This window comes from Emydura macquarii, unplaced genomic scaffold, assembly GCF_026122565.2.
Source record: "Emydura macquarii macquarii isolate MOO-44397 ecotype Brisbane River unplaced genomic scaffold, CSIRO-AGI_Emac_v2 contig_3530, whole genome shotgun sequence".
NCBI lineage: Eukaryota > Metazoa > Chordata > Testudines > Chelidae > Emydura > Emydura macquarii.
In genome coordinates this window covers 3,481,115-3,502,151 of record NW_027133667.1, presented here as the reverse complement: position 1 = coordinate 3,502,151, position 21,037 = coordinate 3,481,115, and the positions used below count along the sequence as shown (strand labels likewise).

Sequence of the window (21,037 nt, the reverse complement as noted above, 5' to 3'; positions counted from 1 at the left end):
TAGTGGGTTTTTTTAATTAGATTGTAGAATATTTTCCTATTTTCATATTTATGCCAGCATGCTTTTGATGTGAAGATTTTTGTATGAATTTCAGTGAATTCGAGTTTTAAAATGCATATATTTGAAGATGTCATAACAGATTTGGTGCTTCCTACCCTTCTCTATCATGGAAATGAAAGGTATATTGCAAAAAAACCATGCTGTTATTTTTGTACAGAAGAAAAAATGAAGTGCATTAGTTATTTTCAGTGCCCGACTATTGAAATTCTACCTTAAATGGCTTTTTGTCTCACTCTATTCTGCACCTGCATACTCAAGAACTATCTTGCAAAGGCTAGTCCAGGTCTCCCTTAAATGGCTTTTTGTCTTGTTCTGAATATCCCTAAACCCTTCCACCTTAAATGGGAAGGGAAGCGGAAGGGGGAAGAGGAGAGGGTGAATGAGTGAAAGCTACTGTGCATGAATATTAATGAGTGAAACTGAAGACCCCGCCCTTCTATTGATTGCTCTAGGCGCAAGGCAGGGAGATGCGGCGGGATTGGAGAAAAGAAGGCAGGCAGAAGCCAGATAGGCAGGCTGGCATTGCTCTTATTGACATTAACAAGACAGACGAGTTAAGGAAGTGCAACCAGACTGTCCCTTGTATTGTTATTCCCAGGCAGAGAATGAGATTCACCTCCCAACTGTCCCTCTTTTTCAATCCAAATTTGCTTCTGCCCTGAAACAATTTGGTGATACCACGAGCTTATCATTGCAAATTGTTGATGCGAGAGATGCTAGATCCTGAAGTTGACTGTGTAAACGATATTATTTCTGTGTGCTAAAGAAATTAGCCCCACATCATGTGAAGCTTTTCACACTAGCACTCCTCTTGTACATACCTATTCGGCTGATTAATTACGACGCTGTGCAGAGGCAGTGTCTTTTGTGGGTGGGGAGGAGAGAGATAATTAGGTGAGCGCTTAGTTCAGTAATGGTATGGCTGCATTCCAGTGGGTTTTTTTCCCCCTTCCACTTTGAGTTAATTGATTGCCAATTAACTTCAAGTAGTTGGCACATCTGTAAAGGCTAGTCTGGACACGCCCCACACGCTTGTTCTAGAGTATAATATAAAGGTTTGTGGTTTAGCCTAAATGAATGAACCCTAGGGTAAAAGTTGTGCAGAGGCGCCCTAAGACTTTACTGGTTTGACAAGCTCCATAAGCCTCAAAGGTGGTTTAAAAAAATAAAAAGAAATACCCCTTAGCTAGGTGGGATCTGCCCAAACAGTTCGGGGTTAGATCTGTGTATCCCATTTGTCAACAGTCCTCCGTGTGGATCCCTTGGTAGTTTGCTACATGGCACCATGCTCGAATAGGGTGACCAGATGTCCTGATTTTATAGGGGCAGTCCTGCTATTTAGGGCTTTCTCTTATATTAGCACCTATTACAGCCCCTCCCCCATTTTTCACACTTGCTAGCTAGACCCTGTGCCCAAGTCTGTGTATCTCACTCATTCTGGCCAAGGGCCCTAGGACAGGTGGAGGAAACAGCTGTTGAAAAGGGTGGGAGGAAGGCAGGGGAAGGGGGAATAAACCCCTATGGCCTGGTGTACTGGTCCTAGGAGGGAGCAGAGTTTCACTTTGGGAGGGATGTGGTGGTGATGAGGAAACCAGGCCAGGTTTCAAAGGCCAGCTCCCAGCTGGCTGCTAGGAGGCACTGCATGGCAGAGCAGGAGGGAAGGGTGGGTGCCTAGGTGAGGGCGGTGTAGGGGACAGCACAGCTCGTGCGACCAGAAGAAAAAGGGGTAGGGCGGCTGTGAGTGTGCAGAGGGGGGCGGGGCTGGGCCTGATGGGGGTGGAGCTGGACAGGGCTGGGCGGGGTCTCCGATGTGCGGTGCAGGAAAGGGGTGAGCCAGTAGGAGGAGAGGGGCGGGACCTATGTGCAAGAAGGGGGCGGGGCCAAGGGGGGGAGACCCAGCTCGTAGAAGGGGGCGGGGCCGCGGGTAGTAGCCGTTGGCCCGTGTGTCGCGCGCGGGTGCAGCGGCAGCAGCAGTTTGCAGGATAACAAACACCCACCGCGGACGCGGAGGGAGGGGGGCGGCCGGGCGAGGGCTGGACGCGCGCGCGCGCGCGGGGCCGGGGAGCTCGAGCAAGGCTCGGCCCGGTGGAGTCGCGCCCCCTCCCCTCGGGCGGGAGGCGCCGGGCGGCGCAGGACAATGGAAGCGGCGGCAGCAGCGGCGGCAGCGGCGGGGGCCTGGCCGGCGGATCGGGCGGGGGCCGCGGTGCTGAGCGGGGAGAACGAGGCCGAGAGCCGGCAGGGCCCTGCGGAGCGCGGCGGGGAGGCGGCCCAGCTCAACCTGTTGGACACCTGCGGCGTGTGCGGGCAGCACATCCAGAGCCGGCGGCCCAAGCTGCTGCCCTGCCTGCACTCCTTCTGCCTGCGCTGCCTGCCGCAGCCCGACCGCTTCCTCATGCTGCCCCCCGCCCTGCCCTCCCCCTGCCCGGGCACCCCCAAGGAGCTGCAGCCGCCGGCCTCCCCCTCCTCGCCCGTCCCTTCGCCGGCCTCCCCCCTGCACTGCACACCGGGTAAGTGCCCCGGCCCCGGGCCGGGCTCCAGCCCTCGCTCGGGGGGGAGGGGGGGGGACTGCTGCTGCTGCCTCGCGACAGATCGGGGGTGGTGGGGGGACGAGGCACCTGTCGCGACTGGAAGCAGAAGGGCCCTGGGGGACCGCGGCGGAAAGCGAGGGCAGGGACTTCGGCGGGTGGCCGCCCATCGGCGGGCAGGGGGGGGGGAGAGGCCCGTGTGGCTGTGGCCGCTCCCACCGCGGCCGTGGTGCGGTGGCTATTGTGTCGGGGTGCATAATTGGGCACGGGGAAGTGCCTGGGTCATGTCGCGATACAAAGCGGGAGGGGGGGCTGTGATATGGAAAGGGAGCCAGGCCCCTCTGCAGGCAACTTCCAGGAGCAAACAGGGGCGTTACGATTTGTTTTATTTTTAACTCCCACGCTGCTGTCGGGCACATCAGAATTGCAACTTGCCAGGGTTCGTGCGTCCTGGGTTAGAAATGAGAAATGGGGAAAACACCTCGGATATCCTCTACATCTTCCCTTCCTCGCTGGTCTGTTTTTTTTTTCTCTGCATTGTGTTCTCTGGGACTTGACTCTCGATCTAGTTCTGCTTCTTGGAGGGAGCGTCTGTTAATGCCTTCGGAAGCTACACATATGTAATAGTCTGTAACAAGTTGCATGTCCGAAAGGGGAGGTGAGAAAGCTGAACAGTGCAGTGAAGTTTATGTAACATGGGTGTGTTGGTGTTTTTGCGTCTTCTTTCTGATCACTTTTCCAAGTTGAAGAGCTTTATCTTGCTCTGTGCTGCAAAAGGCAGCTGAGAGAGGCTTGTGGTAGGGAGAAAAGAGAAGTATGGCAGCATAAGGGATCTCATGTTGGTGAGAGAGTTGTTTCTGTGTTCCTAAATTCAGTTATGTTAATCATTTTAAGGGCAAGCTTTTAAGCAGCCTGTAGATGGGATTTTTACACCTTTTACGGGTTTGAGTTTGTTTGTACAGTACCTAGGACACTGCGGCCCTGATCTCTAGGTGCTCCTGTAATACAAATAATGGGTGGCAACACCCTTGTTCTAGATATTTTCCTTGTGAGTATTGTTGATGCAGTCAAATTACTTTCAGAAGAGACTTTATTAAAACTGACTTACTGACTTAATCTTCTGAGTTGAATAGCATGCCAAGATGAAGTTGTTTGTAAGGGAATGTGCTTTTCATTGTAAAGATCTAGCAGGAAGGGAATAGAATAGCTCAACATAAGCCATCCCTCAGCATACACTTAGGCCTTGTCTACACTTAAAATATAAGTCTATCTAATTACAACGGTGGCTGATGTCCACCCTGCCGTCTTGGGTTGGTGGAGTGCATCCTCAACAGGAGAACTTCCACGGACCTTAGGAGGCCGTATGGAGAGCTGAGAGCCCCGTCCATCAGCTCTCTTCCAGGAGCCCCCAAGCTCCTGGGCTCCTTGTGGGCTGTCTCTCCACTCCCTGGTTCCAGTTGAGAGCCTGGGGAAGCCGCCGGAGATGTCTCCCCTCCCCTTTCCTTGTTGGGAGCTGGAGGAAGATGCCCAGGTATTCTGTTCCCTGCTGTCTGCTGCAGTGAGCATCATATCAATTTCATGGCTCAGCTGTGTAATTGACAAGGCTGTCCCTGCCCAGAGCAGGTGGAGAAGCACCCGGACTTCTCCCCTTCCCCCACAGGCTGCCAGCTCAGAGTGCCAGCTGCCTGGGCTTGGTCTTTATGACAGCCCCACCGCCAATGTAAGGAGACGCAAAGTTGACTTTGGTTGACAGAACTCTCTAGTGTAGACCAGGCCTTAAGGATTGTTAAGGGACTTGGGCTATGTGGCGGCAAAGTCCCCACGGTCAGATCGACTTATCTGGATCGACTGAGCAGTCAGTGAAGACCCGCTCAGTCGATCCAGAAGTTGATGTTGTTAATCCACCCCTGCAAGTGGTGTAGCGCTGTGTCAACGGGAACGCAGTTCCCATCAGCGCAGTGCAGTGAAGACAACGTGCAGAAGAGAAGCTCAGAAGTCGACAGGAGTTACGCAATTTCTTTGCATACTTTGTGTAACTCCCGTCGACTGCTGCCAAATCGCGGAGGTAAGTGTAGACTAAGCCAATGTCAGAACGACTAACTCTGATAATTTTACATCTTCCTAGCCAACCTGCAAAAGTACTTGGGACTAGGAACACAGAGGGCAAAAGACTATAGGTGGTTTTTTTTTTTTTTTTTAAAAAGGTACATTCTCTCAGCAGAGGAGGGAGTTGGTTGTGGGAATCAGATTTAGAGACACTTGTCGGGGCATCTAAAGTTAGGCCTGCCTAGGTTATCAGGGGGTTGTTACTAGGTGAACCAAACTTCCATGAGTCTTTGTAGGTGAGCCAAAATCTCACAATGCCTTGTGTCTATAATTCTTTGTATTTAAAATGAACTATAGCTGAACCGATAGTGTTATTGATAAGCTGAACCTTAATGTGTTATCACTAAGTGGGTGTCCTCTTTCTCTGACCCTTTGGAAATGTGTCCACTCCAGATGGCTAGAAAGGGACTGCTTGTGACAGATGATTGTGATCAGCTAAAAGCATCTTCCAATATTTCATTATCAGGAACAACTCATTACAGATGTTTTCTGTCGATGACTTGGTTACATGTATCTTTAGCTTTTCAGTTAGATAAACCAGATACTGTGAAAGGAACTCCATAGGTCAATGGGTCATTTTCTTTGTCTCTTTTTTCATAAACACACATGGTATATAAAGGGGAAAGTTTCTGGGTATTAGTTGCCAGTGAATTGAGCTGCAAAGTCACTTCTCCAATCTGGTTTGGTATGTATAATCTTGCTTTCTGTAATGTGCTGTATTGGTCGTTATTAAGCAATGATTATTTGACATCTTGTATTATTAAAATTTGAACCCATAACAATGGTGAACCTTTAGGTAAAGTAGATTTGCATGTAGATTTGTTTTAAAAATCCGTTTTCTCTGGAAACTTGGTTTCTACTGTTAAATAAACACAGTCAGACTTACTGGGTAAGTATTGTTGATACTCAGGGTATTCTAGGCCAGGGCCTGGTCTAGAAGTGAAATGATTGCAGAGTTCCACCCAGAAGAGGTAAAGGCATGTGGCCTGATACATGAAGTGGTGCACTCAGAGACCAGAAAGGGGACAGGGTTGCAACAAGCCCTGTAGTCATGACACTAGGATTAGGCCATATAATCATATTTTGTTGGTGAGTTCTCTTGAATTTTGAGGTCACAAGCAAAACACAGCCCAAATGTCAGTTTGGATTTGCATTTCATGTTAACTATAGCGGAAATAGAAGGAGTCTGTAGTCAGGAAACAAATAAGATGCAGGGTGTGACTCGTACCCCAAAGCAGCACTCTGTAAACCTCACATTCATCATTTCTGTAGGGTTGTAATAGTTCATACTAAGCATGCTATATAAGATATCTAATGAAAGGTCATAATTTGCTAATACCCATTGTGCTGTCAAAATGTGTATTGTTAGTGTGTATCAAGTTATGAGTTTTTGCTGTATACTTGCTAGAGATATATGCTGCAAATTTAGGAGCCTCTTCTACAAGGGTGGTGGTCCTTGCCCAGAAGGGTGTCAAATGACTGTTATCCATCAGAGAATCTGAAATGGTATGCAAAGGATTTACAATACAATGACAGTTGCACAAGACTGTGCAGTGGAGATTGCTCAACTCTGACTCAGTCGCACGAGATGACACCGGGGGGATTGAGCAACCTTGTGACTCATCACAGCCCACCTGGACATGCCTGGACTAATGTCTGTTAAGCACATGGTCAAAAGATATAAAATAAGGGACGGCGGCTGCATGCCTTGGCCTTTCTCCTCCCTCACCTACCCTGGAAGTAATGAGAGCGTTGAGCGACAGAGACGTCAACTGCAGACTGGTCCCAAATTTCAGGGAGTAGCTTGTGCACTGAGAACTCTAACATCTTGTGGGGTGAAAAAAAACCTGCTTAATCTGAATACTGCCTACTGTTATAAGGTTTAAGATTTAGATTGTGAGTTTTTGTTTTCTTTGGTACCTATCTCTGATCTCTTATGCCTATTGCTTATACTCACTTAAAATCCATCTTTCTGTAGTTAATAAATCTGTTTTATATTTTAACTAAAATAATGTGTTTCAGCTGAAGTGTTTGGAAAATCTCAGCTCAGTTAACAAAGGCTTGTGAATGTCCTCTCCACACTGAGGGATGGGTGGACGGGGTAATAAACTTATCCTAGGCAGGCGTCTGACCAGGGCAGGACGGTGCATCCTTGGGGGCAAGGCAGGACACTGGGGTGGATTGGCTGGTGCCTTTCTGGGATGCATGAGTGGCTCTGGGAGTATTCACACAATCTAGCTGTGTGTAGGTCTCTATCTACTGTTGTGCTGTGTGATAACAGCACCTCGAGGGCTTTGCTGCTTGTCAGTAGCAAAGCATTGTAAGAGACAGCCCAGGCTGGAGAGTTCAGGGGTCACAGAGGTATCCCACCCCAGTTTGTATCCCAGGGGAACCCGTCACACAGGGAAAGAATGAAAAGATTAGGACTGTTCAGAGATTAGAGGGGACATATGGCAGAAGTAAAATATAAAATAAATTTATATAAAATATAACATAAAATGAAGAAAATGGAAGGAGTAGATCGAACACTTCTGTCTTTACCTCTTTCATTATTGTGGAAGTGATGGCTGCAACTATGGTTTAAGGATTTGATTAAAGTTCCCTTTTTTCTTCCACTGTTAGACTAGCAGGGGCACCAGCGCAGGCTGGGGCAGGAACAGGCACAGTCTTTGGGGCAGTCTGTCAGAACTACCAGGCAGCTGGGAATCCTCTTGGCAAGGTAGCAATGTTGTGCAGGCTGTAGTGGCTTCTTTCATAAGGAGTCTATTGCAATGGCTTCTTTCATAAGGAGCCTATATATCTTGCCTTAGGGTCCCTTGCTTGTGGATAGGCCCAGGCCAATGAAACATGGCCCAGCCAATCAGAGGAATTACAGGTAATTACCTCAAATCACTCACCACCTCAGCTCAGGGATGACTCATCAGATCCAATTCACAAAGAGGCTGAATCCCTGCTTTATTTATGTACACACTTGCAGCGCTATAGTTCAGGTCATTCTTAGTAGGTCCATTGTGGCATCAGAGAACTCTTGACCAACTGAACCAGAGTCCCATAATGCTTTATGCCTAGACCAGTGGTTCCCACAGCTGTGGCCCATGTGACAGCCTCTGGGTGATACGGGTAGTATGCATATTGTGTGGATGCAACCCACATAACACACACACAGCTGTATATGTGGCCCACAATGGTAAATAGGTTGAGAACCACTGGCTTGGACCAAGGATGAAATTGAAAACTACTGCTTAGAAAGCTATAGTTACATGTAATGCTGATGCTGCAGTGGTGGTTCTATATAAGGAATGGAATTGTACTAATGTTGGATGAGTTTTACTATACTCTTGAGACCGAGATGCTCAGGTTTATTATTTCAAAGCTTTTGTTCAAACCAAAAGCATAGCCTTGCAGTTATAATCACTATAAAAGCAATGAATGGCAGGTACACAGAAAAATATATTGATCAATTACTTTCTCCTGGAGGGTAGGTGTTAGGTATGTAAATATTGGTTAGGAAAGGTAACCGTTTAAACTATTACAATTATATTGGTTAACCGTTTAACCAGTATAATTGTGTCCCCTTGCCCCCTCCCCTCAAGCCTTAGGTAGCGCAGGAGACCCCTGTCTCTGAGCCATAGTCCCTGGTGTTCTGCAGTGCCTGCATCAGGGCCACAGCTTCCCAGGGCAGCAGCAATGTGGCCGCCTCCTCCATGTCCCAACGCTGTCACCGTGGAGACTGAGAGCCTGCACCACTGGTTAACCAATAACTATTAGTCTCAATGGTGAGACTTATTGGTTAACCGCTTAGTATTTTACATCCCTAGTAGGGGTGAGGATAAATTTTCCCTATGAGGCTGTGGTTATCCCCTTACACTGTAATATCTATACCTCTTCAGATTAGTTGACCATGCAGTCAACATTAAGCATTGTCTTGCCTAACTTGTACAATGCCATGTGCAAGCTTCAGTTTACATACATTTTTCTATCCTTGCTATTTCCATGTTGTTTTTTCTGTTACCACTGATCATACATGCTGGCCAGGCCTTTCACCTCTTACCAATCTAGGGAAGTTTTTGGCAGTACATTTTGTGTGTTCGCTGTACTGATAGCTTCCTCTTATCTACGTAATGTCCTTCAACTCAGTACATTCCGTGAACAAAACATCACTTTTGTCCTGTACAACAGCTATAAGCATTATTAAGCAAGTCCACAGAAGGACAAATTACCAAGCAGAGACATGGCTGAAGCCAGCAACTCTACCATAAGTATTACCCTGACCGGTCCAATGACATTTCCAACGATGACTGGGAGATTGGCTCTGGCGAACAGATGTATTAAGCAAAACTTTCTTTATTGTTATAACTACATGTGTGATTGAATAAGGTGTGTTGTGCAGTTACATTTTAAAAAAACCCAACAAAGTAATCAAAGTATATCAGATATTTTCAGAATCCTTTTTCTTTGTGCTAAATTTTACTATGGAAAGTTACTAGTCAAATTGTTGTAACCTCTGTTCTGTGTATGTGTAGAGTCTATCAGAAAAACAAGATGCAAGTTTTGTTGAAGCTTACAAAGTCTGCAGTCTACCAGATATAGAAGTACGGATGGTTATCTGTGCTGGATCTGTATGGTACAGACGCCTCTGTGTCTTGCAGACATTGTATGGAGCTAGATAAAAACTGTCAGGTTTGATAATACAGTGGAATTTGTGGAGTTTTCTATCAATCGTAAACAAGCATGGTATAAATATGGGTAGGTTTGAATGCATACCTTTGTAGCAGACTTATAATGCAAGGTGTAATGCTGCAAGACTTTCCCAAAGAAGATAATATAACTTTATTTTGTGTTGTGTTGTGCTGGCTTCATCTAGTTGGCTCTTCTCTGACATGGGATTGGGCTCCATTTTCTCTGTTCTAAAAGTTCCACGGCTCAATGTTAGCAAATTAAAACTTAAATTTACTCGTATACTCTAGCTAATTTCCATTTCCCAATGCAAACCAGCTGTGAACATGCTTTAAAGCAGCTGGAGCATACTGGTCACTTAAACTGCTCCTGGCCTTAAAATGAAAGGTAGCGATTTGTTTGTTTCCTATCTTCAACTAAATAGTTATCATATGTTAGCATTCTCCCAGGTTTCTTCTTCAGTGTTCATGTATGAAATTTTAAATAAAAATATTTCTAGACAAACTGCATATCAGTAATTTAAATGTAAAAAGAAGTACTAGGTGTTGTAATTATCCCACAAGCATTTGGAAGCTCAAGAAATTCAAATTTTGTGTTTGATTAAAATAAATCATAGTTTGAGGTATGGAAATACCCAAACAATCTTTATTCCATCTTGTATTGATGCTATGGGAGGTTGTTTAGACTTAAAACAATTTCCCTCATCTGAGACCACAAAGATACCGTAATCATCATTGGTTTATTGCATAGCACCTGTATAAAAACAAAAGAACATTCAATGAAATTGAAAGGCAAATATACATTAATATCCTCTAAGAATTATTTTGGGGAAGTTCTATGGCCTGTGTTACACAGGAGGTCAGACTAGATCATCACAGTGCTTCCTTCTGCCCTTAGAATCTATGAATATGAAAAAACTGCTAAATGGTAATACACTTTTACACAACACATTTAACCACTGGAACTCATTACTGCAATTTTTATTAAGCTTGAGAGCTTATTAGGATTCAGAAAGATGGTTTATGTTGTTCTGTAAGCCACTTCATACTAATCAAGTCTGATTTAAAATTGCACTTTGTTTCATCAACAAAATTGGAGTCTGTGGTAGCTTATATTTTGTTCCTAAAGTTTAGGCTATTGAAGAATAAGACTTAGAGTGCATGCATGTGTATAAACCATAGCACAAAAACTTCACTCATAGGACAAGATTTGTAGGTCGGTTTAATTTATCAGTAGTAAAGGCAATTCACCAGGTCTTGAAGGTCTGCTAATAGGGTGTCTTTTGTCTGGCTGCCTGTTGTCCTGTAACACTGCATAGAGGAATATGGATTATGAATATTACTGCAAGAGTGTGCTCAGAAAACTCAGGTTTTGGTGCTCCCGAAACTGAGGTTAGTACATGACCAAGCATCATTGCTATTGGACATTTGGGTCAGATTGTATTTGGAAAATAAATACCTTAATTGGTTTTTGAACACGTTCCTATGTGTATACTTGCAAACTGAGACTTGATCAGTAGAGCCCTGCACGGATACAAAAAATGTGGATCTGCATCCGATCTGCATCTGCAAGAATACATTTATATCCGAACCATGATCTGCACTCCATCTTTTATGGATATGTGCATCTGCAGTGGCAGCTGCAGTCCTAAGCTGCCAATCAGGTATTTGGTAGCCAACCTTTCCATCCCCCTCACTGATCAGCTATTTGGCCTCTGTGGCAGCTGAACAGCTGATTTGACGACCAGCCCCCAGGGCCCTGAACAACTGACTGGGGCCAGTCTGGGGCGGAGCTGGCCTGTGGATCAGCTGTTTGGCGGAGGCCAGAGCTGACAGCTGCCCCAGAATTTGCAGAGGTCATGGAATCTGTGAGCTCTGCGACCATCCATATGATTCTCAATCTTCAAAAATGGTCTACGGATCTGTGGATATTATCCGCAGATTTGCAGGACTCTATTGATCAGTTAGTATATGATGATGATTTTTAGAAATTTAATTTTTGCACAGATGTGTATTTTGCGTGGTGCCCCAATGACCAGTTGAGTAATTAATCTCTATTTAATTCAAAGACAACATTCATTAAGGAGGGAGTGCATGAGCATTTATCTGCTTTTGTCAGTTTTTGAACTTGAGGCAGCTTATAACAACAAGAGTCGCAAATTGTGAATATACTTTTCCACAACAAAATTGCAAAACCAATTATTTCTTGCCATATAAGTTTGAAACATTTTTGTTTTGTTCTTGAACTTTCCATTATTGCTAGTTTGGAGACAATAGATTCTACAAGTGAATACTCTTTCTAGTTAATGGATCTTAAGGGGAAACTAAAGATGTGATTGGAAATTCATGCAAAAATTCTTCCTTCACCTATGTCTATGAAATACCATTGATATCAGTACTGTCAAGTGTAACTGAGGGCAGGATTTGGTCTTTATTGTCATTGGGCTTGTCTACACTAGAATTTCAAAAGCTTTTCATATCTTCGTAAAGACTAATTAGGACACTCCTCAGGGTACAAATATTTAGGCATCTTCAGACTAACCTTTACAATGTATTAAATTCCTTGAGTTGGTGTAAGTGAAAACTTGGCACAATAAGGGTTTGTGTACTGTACCTCAGAGCAGCACCCTGTAACCCCCATATTATTCATTTTGTATATGGTTGTGATATTTCATACAAAGCATACCTTGTAAGGTACCATATGAAAGGTTATGATCAGCTGAAACTGGTTGTTTAATCAAAATGTGTATCATATATGCAATTATGATATTCTGCTATATGGTTTTTATTGAAATATGTTGAGTTTGGGAGACACCCAGTACTAGCTCTCCAGTGACAACAAAGGTAGTGACCCACATCCAAATGGGTGTTAAGCAACCATCACGAGCCACTGACCAGCGAATTGTAAACAAGAGTTTTATAATTCTGTAAAAGCCAGTTGCGCAAACACCACACAATGAGGATAGCTCAACTCTGACACAGCAAGACCCTCCAGGACATTCCTGGGCCAGTATCTTTCCCGGGACATGAATGGAGTATAAAATAAGGGACCTAGCATCATGAGACCACTTCTCTTCTCCCCCACCTACTTGGAAGGCAACAAGAACACTGGGAAGACAGACTTTATATTGAGGAGATTGGTCCCAGGCTGAGAAGAAAATTCAGCCTGTGTATTAAGAAGTGTAAATTGCCTGCAGTATCTGGTGGGGTGAGAAAAGCTATTTGATCCACTTCTTGCTTAGTCTAATAGAGTTTAGGGTTTAGACTGCGATTTTACTTTTATTTCTTAGGTAAACTATGTCTGACCTTTATGCCTACCACTTATAATCACTTAAGATCTATCTTTCTGTAGTTGTTAAACTTTTGATCTTTTAGTCCTTATCCGTGAATTTGTCTAAAGTGTTTGGGGAATGTCCATTATCCTGTGATGAAGTGGCGAATTAATTAATGAGCTTGCATTGTTCAAGGGAAGGGCTTGAGCAGTGTAAGACTTATATTTCTGGGGTGCAAGGCTGGGGGTATTTGCTGGTGTTTCCCTGTCTATGGTTCATTCATATAATTTAGCCTGGTGTGTCCCTGCATGCTGTTGACTGAGTGACCACAGCTCCTGCAGAAGTTTGCAGCTTGTCAGTAGCAAAGTATTGTGACAGATAGTCCAGGCTGGAGAGTTAAGGGGGCATAGCGGTCCCACAGTTCCAGGTTGTATCCCAGGGATCCCATCGCAGGATTTCAGTATTTGTGGTACGCTAATGTTTGACATTTCATCTGAAAGCTGTCCAGAATTAATTGCCCCCCATGACTATTTAGTGCTTTATGAGACAGAACCAAGAACTACTCTATCTCCTTTCCTCATGCATCCAGGTCATGTTCAGATCTTGTCATTTTTTCATAATCTTTACCATCCTAATTCTTTTGTTTATCCACACAGTTAAGACTCCTGTCCAGATCCTCATTTCCTATGTTGACTACTGCAGTCACATCCTCTCTAGACTGCGTGACCTGACTCTCCCCCCTCCACCACAGTCTATTCAAAACATAACTGCTAAAATAACCTTAGGGTATGTTTGATGCTACAGAGACTATACCAGCATAGCTATGTTGCTGAAGCTATGGTTGGCATAACCTTGTAGTGTAGATACAGCCTACACCGATGGAAGAGGTTTTTCTCTCAATGTAGGAACATCATCTCTATGAATGATGATGGTAGTGACATGACAGAATTTTTTCCCATCTGCATTGCTGTGTTTATATTGGGTGTTAGGTCAGCATAGTTATGTTATTCAGGGGTATGTCCTGATCGATGTAGGAATATCAACCTAATTTTTAAGTTCAGACCAGGCTTTACTTGCTTATTGCTCTGTGTGTAATCCTTCTCCTTTTCAAAGTTAGGCTCACAAGAAGAAAGTGATTATTAAAACAGCATTTGAGTTAACATGTCTGCAGGTACTATTTTGAAGGCAGGGGGAAATGTCATCTTTAGGGAGCTCCTGTATGTTTCTGAGGATGTGTTGCCCTTTTCCCCCCACAACCTCTGTGTAACTGCATTTATGCCCCCTAATCAGTTTCAATCATCACGGATGCTAAAAGGAACTTTAAATTCTATGCTTCCAGTTTGGGAAACAATGCCTATTCTGCCTTAGAGCCTCATCCTCCAGATGAGGATGGTAAGGTTTGCCCTTACCCTAAGTCTTGATTCCTGTTCCGTTTGGTGCTCAGACTTTCATTTTGAAGCCATCTGATGCTTCAGACTTTAGTGCTGACGTTTTTACTCAAAAGTGACCTAAGCTCTGCTCATCACTGAGTATTCAGCCATACCACTAAATTCAGCTGAATAACCAAGAACACAACTGGAAACCCTTTACGTAACTTAATCTGACACTAAACATTGTGAGGGGAGGTGGGGGTGTCTCTGTCCCAAATGCTTTAGCTACCTTACCCTTTGTATGGAAACCTTGTCTCCTATGGCATGGACAGAAATCTACAGAAGTCAACTTTGTAGAACCTGAATTTGTATTCTCAGAATTAAGAATGCACCTATTCACCAATTAGTTAATGTTAAAGTAGTATAGAAATGTCATAGCTTTGCAGCTCAGGGTAATTGATGAGGATATTTTTAAAATTAAAAGAAAAGCCTGCATCATTCTAACTGAGATGCATGTTGAAAAGAGGCATGTGATCATGAGTTTCAGATTTGTTTTTGCTCTCTTCACAGTGATGCTCCTTTACGTCATAGACTAAGGAAATATATCTTACCTCATGGGCCTTGTCTTCACTGGGAGGGAGAGGTAAGTTAACTCAGTTGAGGCAAAAATCATAGTGAGGATTGAAGACAAGACCATTTGTAGTCTTAACTCAAGTTAATTTATGTGAAGGTTACAAATTACCTAGTCCTCATTAGGATTTTACCTCTAATTTGAGTTAACACACTTTGCCCCTTCATCTCCCCAGTGAAGACAAGGCCATGACGTTTAGAGCAGAGGTTTCCTAATGCAATGTGCTAAAAAGCTAGTGTTGGACTCTAGAAAAATTCTTTCATAGCCAAAGGGATACATAAGTTTGCATCTGCATGCTGTGGGTGGAATTTCCCTGTAATGTGTGTGGACTTTCCCAGTTATGGTATATCTATAAAGTTGATATTGCTTACTGTAGCTGAGCTACTAATGAGCTAGGGGAAATCCAGAAATATTTAATCAAAATCAGAAGTGAATTTTGACTTAATTGTATGAACAACCTCTGATGCATAACTGAACACTCAGACCTCATGATGGTAAATACTATGGAAGTTCGATTCTAATAGTCTGCTTGATGTAAAACTTGCTACTTATTTGACTAAATTACACAGCATAACGTTTTATGGTGGATTCAGCTTAATAGCAATCCCGATATGAACAACTTCTACGTAATAGCAACAATTTGCCGGGAACTGATCCCATCCCATTGACTTTGATGTTAATGGGATTCGGATATCGGCAACAGGTATATCACCTATTAAGTTCATTAGGCAAGAGGTCCTATCAGTTTCCTGGCTTTGAGCCTGGGCAGCTGAGCACTTCTGCTGCATGTCATGGCTTCCGAGCATATGGACTTTTCTTGCTGATTGACAGTTAAACTTCTGGAGGCTCTTCGTGAGCCTGGTACTAAGTATGTATGAGAAACTTGGTGTCTTGGAATCTGTTTTGTGCATTAAGAATAGCAGTAACATTTTAATAGGTGCATGAGAGCAGCACGAACCAAGGCTGTAAGGAGCAACACAATGGCAAGGAGGTGGACATTAGTGAAGCTTGTGTCTCTGGTTTCAGCATATGCTTGGCTAATGTGCTTGATTTTCCAGGCTAATGGTGAAAAAGAAAGCAGCTCAGCTGGCAGCAGCTCAGGGAAAGGAGTTCAACCCTTCTGACGCCTGGCTTAGTTGCTGGAAAGGCCAACCCTGTGTCGTTCAGTGTAAGAAGCATGGCAGGAGACAAGACACTGACCTTTCAGCGGCTCTGAATGGAGGGCGGACACCCTAGCCACCTTTCAAATCGAGATCCAGCCATGGTGACATCTTCAGTTCTGAGTGTGCTCTCTTTTACTGGGGCTTTCTGGACAGAGGCCTTGGTTTGGTGAAGAAAGAATCTGTAGGAGGGAGGAAAAAAGCCATGAACCTTGTCATGTTGCTATGCTATGCATACATGGATGGGATAGAGAAACTGCTTCATATGGTGGTCGAAAAGAGCAAGCACCCATTTTGTTTTCTTAAAGATCATTCAGAGCTACCCATGAACTAAGGAAACTCTGCCAATGCCTGGATGACAAGTTAGTTGTTTCAAGGATGGCTGAAGGGTGCCTATAAGACATTCAACTGTTGATTAACAACTGTCCAGGTCACTCAGTTAATATACAGATGTCGCACATTGTGTTAAAATTTTTACCTCCCAACACCACCTCAGGTATGCAGTTGATGGACATGGTGTATAATTAAGATTACTATCACACTCATCTGAATGTGCACATCATTGCCTCTCTTGATGCTGACTCACGCTTACAAGTGGTGGATGTTGCAAAACAAAATGCCCTCTAATTGATGCAGTGCATCTCAGGAAGGTGTTGTGTGCTTTTCTCCCCAAAACTGTTTACAAGTGCTTCAGAAAGAGGTTTTGAATCGTCCACAGAAAATGCTGGCCTGGCGGACATTGTGTTGTCCAATGTTACTGTTCTTAGTAATCTGACAGCAGAGGAATTTGAAGCCATTGTTGAGTTTGACAGTGAAATGGAGATGGGAGGTGATTACAGATGCCAAACTTCTCATGGCTGTTTTGCCCCCAGAGGCTGAAAAGCCACAAGAAGATAATGTATCAGACAACAAACTTGAATAGCCTTCACTTCCAGAACAGCTACGTGCAGTGGACATTTTCAACAGGATATGCCAGTATTATGACATTGACAAGGCTTCATTCAAAATTGAGATAGATCTCCAAGTGGAGGTAGCGAATCATAAAAAACAGGCAACATTGGACATGTTTTGTTTTAAATTTGACTTTTGATTTGTTCATAAAATTGTGTGCTGCCTCACTCCGTGTCTCTCAAGCACCACACGGTATACCAAGATTTAAATTTGCTCTACTTGTTATAGACTACGTCTTCACTGATGGCAGCACATTCTCTGCTGTCAGATCGATTTCTCTGGATCGACTGAGCGGTCAATGAAGACTGCTCAGTCAATCCAGAAATCGACATATTAAGACCACCTTCTCAAGTGGCGCAGTGCAGTGAAGAAGGCGCGCAGAAGAGAAGCAGAGAAGTTGACGGGCGTTACGCAAGTTTTTTGCGTAGTTTGCGTAACTCCGTTCGACTACCTACGAGATTCGGCGGCAAGTGTAGACAAGCCCCTAATGTAACACTTTTAGCACCTTTTTAGTTTTCTATGTTGTATCAAAGTGAATCTTAAACAGTAGCCAAGCTTCTACAATTACAATGGATCATTCTTCCACACTTGTACAGGTATGCATGTGCTCAAACACAGAGCCTTATTCTTTAATGTCAACTTTTGGGTAATGGCAACTTTTTGCTGTGAACTGAGAGGTTGCTAAGAAGTAGAATCTATTATATTTCTGCTTTTCTCTGTAGGATGTCTTACTTACTAATGAACACACCAGGAATGGCAAATATTTCAATCAAATATGCTATTTGAAACTTACACTCTGGTGGTCCGTTGGACATAGTGTTCAATTGAATTATGAATTGTACAGATCTTTTGCTGAGGAAGAAAATTGTGAATAATTTCACAAAATTCTCCATTTTTATTTATCTGATTGAAGGAAAAAAAAAAAAACCCAACATTCCGACTTGTCAAATTGTTCCGTTAGCTCTTAATGACCTATCTTGTATGGATATTGTGGGCCTTTTATATTAAATGCTTTAGGATCCTTCAGTGGTATTTTTTCTGTAACCTGATCTTCTGGTACAGACTACTGGCTCTGTTGGTGTCACCATTGCTATGTCATTGGTCACAGAGGCAAGGCAATTATTTCCTTGGGCCTATACCAGAATGGTTTGATTTAAATCATCCATTTTAATCATGTTTTGCATTTGTACTTTTAAATTATTTCTCTATAGAAAGGTTGGTTCTCAGTGGTTAAAACATATTTATTTGCTGCTGAATATAGCCTTTACACTGAATCTGGTGCTTTTTTGCTAACCATATCTATACACATATATAAGTAATTATACAGCTTAATTTACAGTTTTGTTTAAAAATGGTGAATGATGCATTTATTTACTAGATTAATTTTTTACTTGTGACTTTTTTGTCAAGCTCCATTTGAATAAAAATCCAAATTTAATTAAATGCAAAAAATAGCTTTATTCAATAAGTTAAAATGTTATCTTAAATGTGCTGAATATAGAATACAAAAAAAGACATTTATCAAAATAATGTTTTTGCATTAAAAAACTGATTTGTTGAACAAAGGAAGTATTCTTTGTAGTTAGTATATTTAACTGATTTGTTTCTGATTACCATATCTTTCAAGATTTTAGAATTAGAGAGTTCATCCTCTCGCACTTAGTTTTTATTCATCGATTGGAAAAGGAAAACAACTTTTCCTGCTTAAGAAACCTACTGGGGGTTAAACTTTGAATGAACAAGTCATTGAACTAAACTATTCAAATAAACTGAAATGAAGAAAATATTCTCTACACCTGCAGAAGAAGCTCAAAACAATGAACTGATTTAACTTTAGTTAAAACTTGGCTGCAAATATGTACTGCTCTTTTTTATTTAATGTTTAATGTCAGAGGAAGTGATGTTGATAGGATATCAAATTGTGACTACATTGTGCCACTTATCAACATATTTTTCTTTTAAATAAGAAATGTTGATTAACTGGACGTACTTAACAAATGTAGTTATAGGCATCTGCTGTATCAGTTTAATGTTGAAAAGCCAGCGTGAAGTGAAAGTCTTGAAAATGACCTATCTAAATGTCACAAAATACTTGTTTACTGCTAATGCCTTGTCTACACAGGTTTTCTGTAGATTTAGGTTTTTGCAAGCTAACATATGGAATAATTATTCTGCAGTAATTTCATCCAGATGACTGGATTTTACATATTTGCCTCCAAATCAGTGCATACACATGGCACTAACTTTTCTTCTATCTAAGCATTCAGCATTCCAGACAGGTTCTCTGTTCCATTGCTGAGTTCTGTGCATTCTGGGATTTTTCTCATGCCATATTGTGGGATATCTACCGAATCTGCTAGAATACTGGGACTTGGGGCCACAGTAACAAATTCCCATGATTCCTATCCTTTCATCTCCTGATGCATCTGTATTTTGTGAGTTAGTACCACTTTCAAACTTTGGCGAGCAGGCACAGAGGGAACTTGCTGTGTGCCACAGTCAGTGCACTCAATACACAGAAGCTGCTGCATGTGTGTTTGCAATCATGCACTCGAGTGACTTTGGCTTTGGAAGCCAGCCACTGTATTGCTGAGCTGATTTCAGAGGAGGAAGAAATCAAGCAGCTAACTGTGGAAAATTTTTTCCTGCAGTAGCTTTACTCCATTGAGTACCATTTCTGCTTTTAGGAAGTCAGTGGCTGCTGGGAAATGATAGTGTTGCATTCCTAGGATCACCAGAAATGGAGGCAGAATTTCTGCATTATTTTGTTAGAGATCTGAGTGGATATCACCCAATGGCATTACAGCATATGAGAGTTCCCCTTGGTGTGGAGAAGTCTGTGGCCATCTTCATCTGGAAGTTCGCCACTACTGACTGCTGCTAGTCAGCAGCTAGTCAGTTTGAGTATTGGTAGATCAGTTGTCAGGGCTGTTGTTGTGCAGGTGTGTGCTGCTAAAGGAAGGTGCTGATGACACAAGTCCTAAAGCCTGGCAATGCGCAGGAGGCTATTGATGGATTTTCCACAGCTGGAATTCTGTAATTGTTTTAGAGTAGTTGATGGAGCCCAAGTCCCTATTGTTTGTCCCCCCCACATAAGGCTTCACAGTTCATCAACAAAGAGAAGCAACTTTTCCGTGGTACTGTAAAGCCTGACTTATCACCGGTATTAATCCTGGGTCATCTGGAACAGTTCACAATTCTAGGATCTCTAAGAACTCACTCCTCTTTTCTTTAATGAAATATGGAAATCTTGCTGCCAGGACCACTGTGGATATTAATGCTGGTGTGATTCTCCCTGTCATTTTGGAGCTGCTAGCTTACTTTCGCTTCCCTTGCTTCTGAAGCTTTTTACTGGAGACTTGGATAGGAGAAAGGGCCTGTTCAGCTATACCCTGAGTAGCTGAAGAATGACAATAGAGAGTGTGTGTTTGAAAGGGAGATGGCATCTCATGGCAAATCTGAAGGTTACTGAATAATAACTGCCTGTTGTAATTTGCACAGCATCTGTGGGAGCAAGGAAATCTCACTGATGGGTGGAAGGGAGAGAAGTTCAGAGACTTTCAGAACATTGTGAACTACGTGAGAGGCTTTTTTTGCAAAATGAAGCAAATCATCCGGGCCTCAGGGTCAGGGATGCCCTGCCTTGAGGTGAAGAGCAGAAAGGTTGCAATGTCATTTTATTATGCATTATTGTACCAAGGTTTCATTACTCTGTGTATGGATTAAGTGACATAGAAGTGGTGTTTTTTCTTTTTATATGCTGTGTTCAATGATTTTTGGAGCGTGCGCTTTATATTTCTATGCTTTACAGTAGATTCTGCTTAATAGAATCCTGATAATGGCAACTTCTCGTTAATGACAACATATTGCCAGTGAACCAGTCCTGTCCCATTAACATCGGTGTTAATGGGATTTAGATACTAGCAGGAATGCTACTTAATAGGAACTTTTTTAGAAGGGAGGTCCTACCTGTAACCAATGTTCTGCCTCTGAGCATGACCAGCTGAGCACTTCCACTGTGTGCTATGGCTTTTAAATGTGTGAACCTATCTTTTGCTGCTAAAGTTTGGGTCCTGTGGGCCCTATGTGAGCCCAGTGCTTGTGGGGCTAACTTAACTGACATGAACAGGCCCCAAGGTAAGACAAGACAAGCCTGAACAAGTAACTGCTAAACAAGCCTGAACAAGTAATTGCTGAAAAAACTAATTATTGTGAATGTTTATAGTAAATAAAGTGGTCAGGAACACCCTGAACTGATCAACTTACCTTACACAATCAGCTGATGA

At 43.0% G+C, this 21,037-nt stretch overlaps 1 protein-coding gene across 5 annotated transcripts in view; it reads left to right on the top strand.

Annotated features, from left to right (window-relative positions):
- The first annotated feature begins 2,004 nt into the window (after positions 1-2,004).
- Positions 2,005-21,037, top strand: part of TRIM24 (tripartite motif containing 24) — a 117,306-nt gene continuing 98,273 nt past the window's right edge. For 2 of the 5 annotated variants that reach the window (XR_010917642.1, XM_067536075.1), the window contains exon 1: positions 2,005-2,567. Coding sequence is in view for 4 of the 5 variants with exons in the window: in XM_067536075.1 (XP_067392176.1) it covers positions 2,198-2,567 (370 nt within the window). In the remaining variant the exon portion in view is untranslated. Of the gene's footprint in view, positions 2,568-2,901; positions 3,101-21,037 lie in introns of those variants that run through there. The other 3 variants (XM_067536072.1, XM_067536071.1, XM_067536073.1) reach the window with 2 other exon arrangements.